The sequence below is a fragment of the Scardinius erythrophthalmus genome (assembly GCF_964197995.2).
Source record: "Scardinius erythrophthalmus genome assembly, chromosome: 19".
Classification (NCBI taxonomy): Eukaryota; Metazoa; Chordata; class Actinopteri; order Cypriniformes; family Leuciscidae; genus Scardinius; species Scardinius erythrophthalmus.
The window spans coordinates 23821007-23834990 of record NC_138239.1 but is presented as its reverse complement, the minus strand read 5'-3'; the positions used below and the strand labels follow the sequence as shown (position 1 = coordinate 23834990).

At 38.2% G+C, this 13984-nt stretch overlaps 1 protein-coding gene across 2 annotated transcripts in view; it reads right to left on the bottom strand.

Annotated features, from left to right (window-relative positions):
* The window catches only part of nid2a (nidogen 2a (osteonidogen)), a 48704-nt gene that overhangs the window by 18155 nt on the left and 16565 nt on the right, over positions 1-13984 (bottom strand). For both annotated transcript variants that reach the window (XM_081347108.1, XM_081347107.1), the window contains exons 8-12: positions 13307-13534; positions 6832-6978; positions 4396-4524; positions 1943-2068; positions 565-792 (exon numbers count right to left, since the gene is read on the bottom strand). In XM_081347108.1, the coding sequence (XP_081203234.1) occupies positions 565-792; positions 1943-2068; positions 4396-4524; positions 6832-6978; positions 13307-13534 (858 nt within the window). The remainder of the gene's footprint in view (positions 1-564; positions 793-1942; positions 2069-4395; positions 4525-6831; positions 6979-13306; positions 13535-13984) is intronic.

The following is a 13984-nucleotide window of genomic DNA, read 5'->3' as shown; positions in this document are numbered from 1 at the left end:
TTCAAAAGTTTAAAATCAGTAAGTTTTTTTTTTTTTTTGAAAGAATGTAATACTTGTATTCAGCAGAGATGCATAAAATTGATCAAAAGTAACAGTAAAGGCTTTTACATTGTTTTACACTGTTATATTATGTTTAAAATAAATGCTGGTCTTTTAAACTTTCTATTCAGAAAAGAATCAGATCAGCATATTAGAATGATTTCTGAAAGATCATGTGACACTGAAGACTGGAGTAATAATGCTGAATATTCAGCTTTGCATCACAAGAATAAATAACATAAAACTGTTATTTTAAATTGTAATAATATTTAACAATATTACAGTTTTTACTGTATTTTTTATCAAATAAATGCAGCCTTCATGAGCAGAAGAGACTTCTTTTAAGAACTTTAAAACTGATCCCAAAAAACAAAAAAGCATTTGCTACCTCTCTATATCAGATCCCAAGACAATTAATTAGTAAAAAACATTAGAAATAGTATTTAAAATAGGACATATGACCTATTGAGAGAGGACTATGACAATTTTATACAAAAAACTTCAATTTCAGGTAGACATGCTTACCAGGCTCGTCACAGTTTCTTCTCGGGGTTCCAGGTGGAGTTCGGGTTCCCGCTCTCTCCTGCCCCCTACTGTCCACACACCAGCAGTGACCTGTGGACCCGTGACACTGCTGAGGCCTGTACTGACCCTCCTCATCACACTGAGGGATGAAGCCTCCCACCAGAGGAACACCACCGTTTCCACTCTGAAGACTGTCTCTGTGCTGCTCACACTGGGTCTTGGGACGACCTTCAATGTAAACGTACCAGAGAATATAGAATTTACTTGGAGGGTTAGTTCTCCAAAAAATGAAAATTCTGTCATCAATAAGTCACCCTCATGTTGTTCCAAAACAGATAAAATCTGAGAGATTTCTGTCTCTCCACTGGAAGCCTATTAACCCAAAACTCTGACAGTTCAAAATGTTCATAAAGAGATCGTAAAATAAATTAATATATGAATTGAGCGGTTTATTCCAAGTCTTCTGAAGAATAACGATTGCTTTATACAATGAACAGATTTAATTTAGCTTTTATTCACCTATAAACATTGATTAGCAAACATGTTTATAGCACTCAAATACGGTAAACGGAAGCTCAAGCATGCTTGCTTGACATGCGAGAACCAATGAGGTTCATTCGGGCGTCACAGGCTGTGTGAGTGACTCACAGCCGAGCATTGAGCTTCTGCAAGAACTAATGAGGTTTGTTCTTACGCATCAAGCAACTACGGTTGAGCTTCTGTTTACAGTATGTGAATAAAACTCTATTAAAGGGATAGTTCACCCAAAAATGAAAATTCTGTCATCATTTACTCTCCCTCAAGTTGTTCCAAACCTGTATGATTTCCTTTCTTCTGCTAAACACAAAAGAAGATATGTTAATGAAGGTTGGTAATTAAACAGTTGCTGGTCCCCATTGACATCCATAGTATTTTTTTTTCCTACTATGGAAGTCAATGGGGTCCATCAGTCGTTTGGTTACCGACTTTCTTCAAAATATCTTCTTTTGTGTTCAGCAGAAAAAAGAAAGTCATACAAGTTTGGAACAACTTGAGGGAGAGTAAATGATGACAGAATTTCCATTTTTGGGTGAACTATCCCTTTAAATCTGTTCATCATATAAAGCGATTGTGTCTCTTCAGAAGACTTGGATTTAACCACTCGATTCATATCATTTTATGATCTCTTTATAAAAGTTTTGAAATGTGACCGAGTTTTGGGTGAAAAGACTTTCAGTGGAGTGAAAGCAATCTCTCCGATTTCATTAAAAATATCTTCATTTGTGTTCAGAAGATGAACGAAAGTCTTATTGGTTTGGAACGAAATGAAAGTGGGTAACTGATGACAGAACTTTCTTTTTAAATAACAACATCAAAAAACAAATATGCAAACAACTACCATTTTGAGGGTGGCACTGGAAACCATCTCCATGGTATCCTGGTTGGCACTGGCACTGGAAAGATCCCGGTCCATTGGAGCACAAAGCCTGGGCGTGACACGGCTGGTCACGACACTCGTCTACATCTGCAAACACCACAAAACAAAACACTCACTCCATAATTCAACAAATACAACATTAACCACATTCCACAGGATGTTAGTCTGAGTCATTCTAGCTGTTGCCCAAAAGCTCCAAACTCCCACCATCCCGTCAAAGACCAGAAAGCGCTGAACAGGAAGAAGAAGAGTGAACTGTCCTCTGACCTCCTTGTGTTCTTCAGCTGCGAGTTTCCTACGCACATTCCCTGAGTGAGGACATTGGGTCATTGTTTCAAAATACCCTCCCTTCCACAGCGGCTCTGGTTACCCCTGCCCTCTCTCCACACTGTAAACCCTTCACCTTCAGCATTCAGCTGAGAGAATGAGCCTGTGATCTTAACCAACATTTAACCTCCATAATACATCAAATCTCACTGACAGCACACTTGCTGACCATGCTCTTAAAAGCTAATATAGATAAGATACTGCTTACTGTACAGTATACTGTGCAGCATAGTATGTGAAATAGTACACTGTACAGTATAACAATGAAACATCAAACATAGTCACATTATGCACGTTTAATGCCACGAGAAGCATTCAGTTTTTACCAGGAAAAAAAATAGTTAGACTACTATAAAAAATTTATGTTTTTAAAGGTCCCGTATTATGCCCCTTTTCACAAGATGTAAAATAAGTCTCTGATGTCCCCAGAGTGTGTATGTGAAGTTTCAGCTCAAAATACCCAACAGATCATTTTTTACAGCATTTTTAAATTGACATTTTTTGGGGCACAGAAAAACGCGCTGTTTTAGTGTGTGCCCTTTAAATGCAAATGAGGTGCTGCTGGACGACACAGGGGGCGGAGCTTCATGAGCTCGCGCTCAGTCTCTCAGGACAATTTCATCTCAAGGAATGATGATAATATCAGAAACTCTCAGTAACGGTGTTCATTTCGAGTCGGACAATAATGCCTACAGAGTCAGACTGCTGTATAGAGATGAAACAGGTATAGTTTAGTAGTTTAATTACGGTTATTATAACGTATTTGTCATCTGCTTGTATGTATCCATTATTTATTAATAGCCTACAAGTCTGCTGTCTGAATGATGATCAAACATATACTGATGAGTTTAATAAAGTTATTGTACATCACACAAAAGATGAAGCGTCAGTTTTACTTCAGAAAATCACCGTAAGAGCTGAGTAAACACAGGAAGTTATAAGAAGTGCGCAAGTACATAAACGAATTTCGGTAGAGTTGAGGGAGCATTCCTGTGGGCGGAGGTTAGTCAAAAAACTGTTCTACTGACGTCATTAAAGAAGGAAGTAGAGGGATGTAGTCCAAACGGGCCGTTCGGTGTAGGCGACTTCTGTTAAATAAAATATCTCATTGGCATTGAACTTTGAGCTTTATAATTTTACAGATATTATTTATGCTCTAACAACAACATTACACACTAACTAAAGTTTGAAACATGGGATCACGAAGAACGGGACCTTTAAAAAGAAGTCTCTTCTGCTCATCAAGGCTGCATTTGTTTGAACAAAAATACAGTGAAAACAGTAATATTATTACAATTTAAAATAACTTTTCTATTTTAATATATTTTAAAATATAATTTATTCCTGTGATGGCAAAGCTGAATTTTCAGCATTATTACTGAAATGACCCTTCAGAAATCATTCTGATATGCTGCTCAAGAAACATTTAATATTATTATAAATGTTGAAAACCGTTGTGCTGCCTAATGTATTTGTAGACACCATGCTACATATCCTTCAGGATTTTTGATGAATAGAAAGCAGAGCAGCATTTATTTGATTATCTTTGTAGCATTATAAACATTTTTACTGTCACTTTTAATCAATTTCATGCATTCATCCAAAATAAAAGTATTTACTTCTTTCAAAAAAGAAAATCTTACTGACCCCAAACTTTGCATGTTTTCTCTCACTTTAAATTAGAAAATATGAATATTTAAAAGATTTTAATCATTTATATTAAATTCAATTCATTTAAGTCCACACAAGTAATGAGTCAAGAAAAGGTTTGTAATTATTTCTTGTTCATTTGTCACACTGGAATCAGAAGGTCAAGTCAAGTGCATTGCAATGTAGTTGTGGTGATAAAAAAATAAAAAATTAAATAAAAATGTGGCTATTTGGAAGTTTAATTTTCATTCAGTAATTCTATATATATATAGAATTAAACTCCTAATTGAATGACAATACCATTTTTTTATTCAAAGACCCCCAATTCCACTAACACATCAGGTATACAATGGTCTCTGAATGATAAATAATAATATCCAATGTGGTTGGAAGAGTTTTGTTAAATCAAGGCAAGCGAAACAAAAAAAGTTTCTTACCCTGACATGTGCGGCCATCATATCCAAACTGAAATCCGCTCTCACACTGACAGCGATGGCTTCCAGGCAGGTTCACACAGTGAGAGTGAGCACCACATGAGCTCAGACCTTCTGCACACTCATCCACATCTACAGGGAGAAAGAAACTGCTCAATTGCAAGCCATAATGCCCTCATTTGACCCAACCAGACAACAAGATTCATGTTCTTGGAAGACAGGTGTCTAGAAAGCTGTGAGAGATGCCTTGGTGTGAACATGTCAGTGAGGCGCTGGAGAGATAAATCATGCCCTGAGATCCTGACGTTTGTGATGACAGAGAAAGATAGAAGGGGATCTCGTCCCTGTCGGAGTGTGTGGGAACAGGCCTGAGGCTCTGGGTGGGTTTAGAGCTGGTCAGCAGGAGACCTGGTTTTGATCACTGCTAATTACAGGGAGGGTAAGGAGCCCACGGTCCCACCTCTCTCTCTCTTGATTTTTCTCTGCTCTCTTTCCTTGACCCCCTTATTATCTACTCTAGAGTGAAGAGTTCAGACAGGTGATAAAATGTTCCTCTAATAGGAACACGATGCCTGAAAACACACTCACGCACACATAATCAAGCGCAGACAGTGCCTTCGGAGTAACACTGGGAAATCTGATTCATTCTGGTGAATCAGTTCATTCGAATGGTTTGTTCTAGAAGAAATGAGTCAGTGAATCAAATTATGTGAATGAGGTTGTCAGATCATTTTTAACAACAAAATGTATTCATTTCTAATGGCAATAGTGTTAACAATTACTCCACAATATTTCTTTCCATCAGTTTTACTCTTTAAAAAAAAGATCCCTTATGAGGTGTACACATGTACACTGATTTAGAGTGACAAAACAGCAATAAGTCATTCCCTTTTGTTGCAGTGTTTTATGGGTGTGTCAAGCGATGTGAAGTTTAACTTTATGCAAATGAGCTTTATGGACATGATGTATGGACCATTTCATTTTTAGAAACTGTCAGCGTAAACAAAATTATGCATGGACAGGTTATTTTTTTGAATCATATCATTTGTGATATTATGCAATATGCACTGTAGCAGTTTATATATCCCATAACACTTTCCCACCCGGAATGTTAGTTTAAGTGCAAGAAAGATTATTCATTGTTCAGTTTGTTCAGATGGTTTGTTCCAAAGAGCCAGTTTAAAAGAAATTGTTATAAAATAAAAGAAAAGAATCATACCTAAAAGCATTTATCACTACGTTTCTGATTAGAAAATATAGGTTGCGTCAGGTAATTCTCCACAACAAAATACACAACAATGTTGCCAATATTAATAATGATATATTTAATAATATTAAAATTAGTTATTCCACAATATTCTTTTCAACTGAACAAAATCATCCCTTATGGTATGTTCACATACAGGGATTAGTCATTACACTTCAATGAGAATATTTTCTTTCTTTTTTTTTTTTTGCAATGCTTTATGGGTCTGAGAAAAGTGTAACTTTATTCAAACAAGCATTATAAAAATATGCATAAACAATTTCTTTTTAGAAACTGTCAAAGTAATTTTGAAACATTTTATTTCTGATATTATTCAATATGTACTGCTGTAGTTAATCTATTCTATAACACTTTCCAATCCAGAATGTTATTTTTTAGGTGCAAGAAAGCTGATTCTTTGTCCAATTATAATGACATCTTTTTTTTCCCACTAGCAATACATCTCAGTTGCGCAGCCCAACTTTTGCTTTGTGAATCAGTTCAACCAAATCATTGAATCAGAATCAATTTGATCGCAATTCATTTGTCTCTATATCAAATATCATCTGGAATAGGGAACAAAATGCACATCTGTGTGGGTACATTGGGAGTTTTCAGAAGGGGAGGTGCGATTTGCTCTCACCCCTCTTCAAACGGGGAAATATTAGGTGGTCTCAGCCCCCCCAACTAGCTTGAAGCTGAGGATGTGGCCTCTGCGTGTGCAGCTCAAACAGAAATGCCACAGCAATGTGCCTTTGCTTACAAATCTTCCCCAGACTCACCGCAACCCCACAGATCTCCCACATTCCACCTAAAGAGTGTTTAGTCTTTCTGTTGTTTGACTTGGTAACAGTGGGAGGAAGAAGATGAGAGAGGAACGGGGGGGGGAGACCCCAGGCACGTTCATGATTCACTGAGGGTTTCCTCTACTTTGCGTCTGACTCATCAGATAGGAAACGTCTGGTCGTGCTAATGTACTACAGTGGTGACGACCCCACTTCTGGACGACATGTAGTGTTGATGTTACGCAGATGCATTGCTCTAATGAAGGAAGACGAAGGTTTGGGGTTATTCTCGAAGTATTCCAGACCCTCGACTTATTAAACAGAGTGTCAAGGGCCTGGAATTGAATTTACGGCTCAAACGTGTGTTTGCACAAGGCGGAGGACATTTCTCCATATAACTTCTCTTACCATAACAGTTGCGCCCGTCTCCACTGTAACCTGTGGCGCACTGGCACGAGAACAGCTGTCCGTCGCCCGGCACGCACTGTGCAGTTGTGTCACAGTCATGATTTCCGGAGTAACAGGGGTTCACATTTTCTGGCTCGGGTTCTCCAGCTGAGAAAAGATGTGAAGGCAACAAAACTATAAATAGGAACTGAGCTAATATCACAACAAATAACTTCTTATGTAATATCAATGGATAACAACTGAATCAGTCCCATTGAAAACTTAGCAAAGGGAAACACTTCTATAAAAGGGGTCAATAGTTAAGGCTCTTTCACACCAAGGACGATAACTATAAATATATAGCTTTAAAGACCCCCCCTGTGGTGAAAATCAAGTTTTTAATGTTGTTTATGCGGTCTTTTTAATATGCTTTAAGACAAACCATGTGCAAATTCATAAGTCAACACCATTTCTGAATATTTTCTCCTTAAAACTGCAGACAGTCTCTAAAATCACCTGTTTCTTCCATAACAAACTACCTTGTAACCAATAACAACAACGTGCCGGTGGGCTTTAGCATATCATTAACTATGTTGCGAAGCAGGGGAGTCTCAAGAGAAGCCAGGTTATCCCGGTATATTTTTCGGTTGATATGAAACATTGTATATGATGTTATGGTGAACGATACGCCTTTCTCCACTGACGTTCTGAGTTGGCAGCTGTCTGTCTCTGAGATGGCGAATGGGAACATGGTTTGTGTAAAATTAGCAACACATTATTAGCTGTTGTTACCATAGTCAAGCAAAAGGCTAATCATATTAATTACCGTTATGTGTCCGTCCGACATTGTAGAGAGCAATACGTAAAACGTATTACCAATCTGATACATTGACTTGTAAGTGACCCTGTATAATTCACTCTTCCACTTCTTCCACTTCTTCTAGTTCAAACATATATGTGACCCTGGATCACAAAACCAGTCATAAGTAGCATGGGTATATTTGTGGCAATAGCTAACAATACATTGTATGGGTCAAAATTATAGATTGTTCTTTTATGCCAAAAATCATTAGGATATTAAGTAAAGATCATGTCCCATAAAGATATTTTGTAAATTTCCTACCGTAAATATAAAACACTTATTTTTGTGAGTGAATGTAGCACAATCGCGAACATAAACGGACAATTTTAAAGGCGATTTTCTCAACGTTTCGATTTTTTTGCACTCTCAGATTCCAGATTTTCTTTTAAATAGTTGTATCTCGGCCAAATATTGTCCTATCCTAACAAACCAAACATCAATGGAAAGCTTATTTATTCAGTTTTCAGATGATGTATACATCTCAATTTCAAAAAATGTACCCATGTGACTGGTTTTGTGGTCCAGGGTCACATATGGTTAAATTAAACCAGTAAAGTTGAGAGAGTGGATTAGGTATTCTAAGCTTGCGTGATTGCGCGGAGATGAGGCTAATTTTCAGATTTACTTTCAGAATGAACTTTCAGCTGACAAACAAAAAAAACACGCCAATCAGAATCCATCCTGCCTTAAAGAGCTTGAGCATTTAAAGCATCCGACGACAGACGACTTTATTGCGCACACAACATTATTGTCCATTGGTGCGTATTTCTCCCTAATTTTTTTCCATCAAGTCACTAGTGTGAACGGGCCTCACTCCTCACATCATTCCAAACCTGTATGACTTTTCTTCTTCGCAACACAAAATAACATCTTTTGAAGAACATTTGGGTCCGAACAACATCGTAACCCATTGACTTTCACTGTATGGATAAAAAAATCCCAGATACATTTCTCAAAATATTTTCTTTTGTGTTCCGCAGAATAAAAAAAGTCATACAGATTTGCAAAAATAAAATAAATAAATAAAATAAAAAGGGCGAGAAATGTATGAAATTTTTGTGTGAACTATCCCCTAAATTTACCGAAAAGTATGTTTAAAAGCGCCTTTTAAAAAAGAAAATAGTGCCAAACATGACTATGGCAAGGAAAAAAGTCAATTTAATGAACTGTATGTCATAAAACACTCAAATGGAGATTTCTGAAATGAATTTTTACTCCCAGAACCCCACTGGGTAGCTCTATTTTTGTGCCAGGTTATAATATTGATTGATTATACTGCTGTTTGTACAAGATACCAAACTAATTCATTGTGATAGGGAACACGGACTGGAAATGTGACTCACAGATGCATGGCATGAGTCACTGCAGATCTCTTAAAACATCCAGCCAAAGTCAGCATCCTGAGAGGAGGTTTCTTACAAAAATAAGCAAATAAGAATGACTGATGGAGCTTTGCTATTACAGCCATCACTGCTAGGGCTGGGCGATATGGCCAAAAAATAATATCTCTGTATTTTTTTGGTTAAATGGCGATATATACAGTACTTTCTACGTTTTTCTATTTGGATAAAGAAAATCTGTATTTATTTTAAAAATGTCCTTTCACATCCTGCCCAATGATATCCTACAAACAATGTTGATATTGAAGGATATGGAAACAAATAGGCTACAGTGCATGTAATATAGGCTATGCAATATATTATGTGCAAAAAGGTGGTTAAATACATTTTAACATTGTAACATTACAATCTAAAAACAAAAATAATGCTTTTGATTAAAGGCTAAACTAAAAATGAAAATAAAAACAAAAGCACTTAAACTAATTATATTATCCTGCATTTGATTACCCCATTATAATGGTCACTTTCATACAAATATACTTGTAGGTTTAAAATTCCACATATGGCGCATTCATTGTTTCCAACAACAAATATTTTAGCAATATGTATATTTTAGTCAGAATTATTGCGCTACTATTCTATTGTGCTCCGTCTGTTTGGCACACATGTGCGCGGCAGCGCTCCATATCGTTCCAAAGAAATATATTGACATATTATCGTACAAACTATACCGCCCAGCCCTAATCACAGCGATAGGGAATGCTGGGACGTCCGCGCCGGACATGACTTTATTCTAAGTAATGTTATATAACCACAGACCTTGAGTAATGAGAGTCTTTGTGATAAATGTGCATTCACAGGTGTTAACATATGGAGAGGTGTGAACACTTTGCTTCCCGCCAAACCAACACAATTTCAAATGGTCCGTATGTTATTTAAATTTGACCTTGGGGGTCAAAGTACCTGACCTGGAAAACACAACACCCTTAAAAGGGTCTTAAAACACAGGGTGGTTCACACACCATTACTGAAACTACAAGTGACATTACCAAACCCCTTTAGACCAAGACAACAGGACTTCGTTGTGCTCTTACCCATTCGGCCTACCATGAGGGACCCATTGTTGGGACCCTTGGGCCATGCGGACTACCTTCACCCCCACCCAACGCCTACTCATCACGCATTAAAAACAGCTTGATTTCCTCACCCCAGGCCAGGGACCAATTTGGCCAATTATCAAAGCCAGACAGGAAGACTTTTGTTTGAAGTGAGAGAGAATGAGAAAGACGGTCCCCTTTAAAGTGACTCCACAGGGGAGGGGGAAAAGCGGAGAGAAACTACAGGACAAACGTTGCCAAAGTTGGTCGGGGGGGGGTTCTTTTTAACTTTTTGCTAATTAAAGGGACAGGGGCAGACCAGTGGGGCGGAGCGCTGGTTAACACAAGACTTTGAGGAAAACGAAGGGGGTGGATGCACCAGGTGGGAAACTGTTGTCGCAAGTGGGAGAGAAACACTCCTCAAGTAGTTCACACAACTAAACTTATGTTAAGAGTGTGTGATGGGGGCATCTAGAGGACTGAGCTTGTGCCAGAAGAAACAGAACCCAATACACAAGCTTAAAGTAACTGACAGACATAAAACACTGACCATCACTTTTCTACACGTTCATCTAAACAAACCCAAAACTTAATTTGGACATGTTTCTGGACCAACATCCACCCATGCAACCAAAAAAAGTTAGCTAAAGCATAAACCAATGCTTGCTTTAGTTAAGTTAAAAATATGGTTCTACATTTGAAATTTCCAAGGTGAATTAATCTTCAGAAATGTTTGTAAAAATGTCTTTCAAATCTATATATAATATTTAATTTAATTTAAGAGAGAGTTTATTAATAATTTATTAAATAATTTTAAATGAATGAACTGCACCATGGTTAATTATAAATTTGATATCTACAGAATCAGGCTCTTGTGGTTGGACAATTTCTCATCAATATTTCTTTATGCAATAACATGAAAAAAAAATAGATGGTGCCAAAATGGAAGAGCGTGTTTCGGTGGTAAAGAAACATAATCATGCTATTAATGTATTTATGACAATGATATTATTTTACGGATTCCGGTAGCCCAAACAGTAGAGTAAGGAGCATTAGAAGTGCCAAGGTCATGGGTTTGATTCCCAGAGAATGCATGAACTGATAAATTGTAGGCCTACACCTTGGATGTAATGTAACTTTCAACAAAAGTGTCTACCAAATGCAAAAATGTAGATAAGAGCTGTATTTGCATGTTGCCAAGATGGCCAGCGAGTGAACAGACTTCCCTTAAAGGGACCCTGAACAAATTCCACCAGCCCCGGTTTATGGGAAAAAAAACGACTGCTTTAAACATCATCAACCACATGAAACTCTAACAGCTGGTCTGAAATGACTGAGAACTGAGATCCAGCCACATACCTCTTCGTGTTCACAGTCAGCAGGACCATAATGACACGTTATACGGTCACACAAGCGTGTGAATCCACCTCAGTCTAATCTAATATGCTTTTAGTCAGATCAGGTCTGATTATGTGTCAGCACTGGTCTAATTACTACACGTCAGTCGTGCCGAACAAGCTGGACAGACAGTGGCAGCTGTGTTTTCCAGCCTCGGCCAGAGTCCATGCATGGCTCACTTGGGTACAGGGATTCCGGGGTGTCCTTCTGTTCCCACAACATCACTCTGCAACTATTCCTCAACCCGGCCCCCGTTAGGGATACTTTGTCCGAGTTAACACAACAATAACAGCAGTATGAAACTTATCACACACACTATTTAGGTTATATATCAACATCTGGAGGAGACTGTACTCCCCGAACACTAAATACTCTCACAGGGCATGATCTGGCTAAGAAACAACCTTGTAGTTGACCAACCACATCTTACTATTTATTACATAAAATCCAGCAACTAGGTCCTGTGGTTTCAGTTTACACAGTGACAGCAATGATCAATTATGAAAACACATTAACTGTGTGGCTTTCCAGCTAGGGATACAAAAATTTCTGGACGATATACAATGGCTGATAAATGGACATTCAAATCCTACCCTATTTTGTCTAAATAAATGTAAAAAAAAATAAAACACTAAATCAAGCATTTTAAATGCTACAAGAGGGAATTAAGGCAATTAGCATTAGATGAGGATAAAGGTAATCTAATCTAAATGTAAAAATAGGGGAAATGAGAATGAACATTATACAGTATTGGCCAATATTCAATTTCGGCTGATAATTATATATGATATATGATGATATATTGGGCGATCCAACTTGAACACAGGGTTCAAAGCAGTCAAAATGACCAAAACGCACATCCCTATCTCTGACGATACGCTCTTGCATAAATGAGGCTTAGTTCGTGTGTTTATCATCTAATGGTAAGATAACATTCATTATAATGCAATGTTGTATCTTCACGTATGAACTTGCAATCCATAGCAAGCGAATGGAAGGTCACATCAGGTTTTGCCGATTGAGCAACTCTAAGAAACTGGATCTTATTCGACCCACAGACTAGATACAACACAGCTGGAGATACGCTCATCCGAGCCCCACTTATCATCCTAAAGTCAGCGTCTACTACAGCATTAGCCAGGAACTACAGGGCCGTACAAAGCATAGTGTGATGTGCCTTTGTCCCACTAAAACCTCTCTTGGGAACAACACAGCCTTACAAGGTCACAAATCGAGTGGGGTTAAAAAAGAAACGTTTGATCTATTCCTTGAGGGAACTCGCTGGATAAAGGGATTTGTAACAAACTGCACATGCAACAAATTGCTACAGGCTCACTTCACAGACATTGTTCATTTTAAGTGCAGACCTCTCTCTCCAGCCCCTGGGTCCGCTGTCTAATGCCGGGCCGTGGTAGAGAGCAGCAGGTGGTTCGGAGTGGTTATCTTAGACCTCCTATTTTGCATGATGGGAAGGCAGCTGAAAGCAAGCCAGTGTAAGTCCTGTGTGAGAGCCAGACGTCTCAATGCCACATCAGTCAGCATGTTAATAAAGAAACTATGCCAAAAATGAGGGTCGGCCTAAACGAAGGATGAGGAGGAGGCCATATACAAAGAGACTCAGTTTCTCTTAAATTAGGAAGGTTTTTCTACAGAAAATGGAGAAGAAGATACCAAAACGATCAACTGATAGGCTTTTTACACTTGAAACTGTTAAGCCAGCGTCATTCCAAACCCTGAGTTTAATCAAAATAACGTGACCTTCAGGGTCTTCATACCCTGTGACAGTGCTGGCAGCCTACCTCCGAGAGGGCCGATCTTGTTGGTGATGGCGTATCGAAGGATGCGCTCCTCTTTGACGTACATAACAAATATGCGCTCCATTCTCAGCTCCTGCGTCTCCAGTCCGCTGCGGTGCCCGTGACTGCAGTCCCTGTATGTGATGTTCTGTTTGACCTGGAAAGTGAAGGTCTCCGCTCCGTTTTCAGCTGACACGACTGTAAACTCACGCACTGATGATGAGGTAATCACTGAGAAAGATAAAAAAGACAAGAGTTTAGAGAGTTCACTAACTTTAGTTGGACCATAACTTTATTCTAGAGCTGCTGTAAAGCCAAAACAATCTCTGTTACTTTAATTTCCTATTATCACTGTAAAGCTGCTTTGAAACAATCTATATTGTTAAAAGCGCTGTATAAATGAAGGTGACTTGACCTGACAAGAGGAAAGCAATTCACAACAAACTTTGGCTCTTCAATTCTAGACCCAAAATCCAACAGGATTTGATTGTTAAGCATCATCATGTTCAGCAACATGGGAACTGCTTTTATTTAGGGTGCAAGATCAGACAGAGCTTCCTTTGAAAGGAAATGGAGGAGACAGGAGACGTCACAAGATCTATTTTTTTAGCTTACATTTCCCTCCTTTTGTTTTATACTGAATTTGTGAATTAAAAAAAATAAAAATAATAATCACTAAGC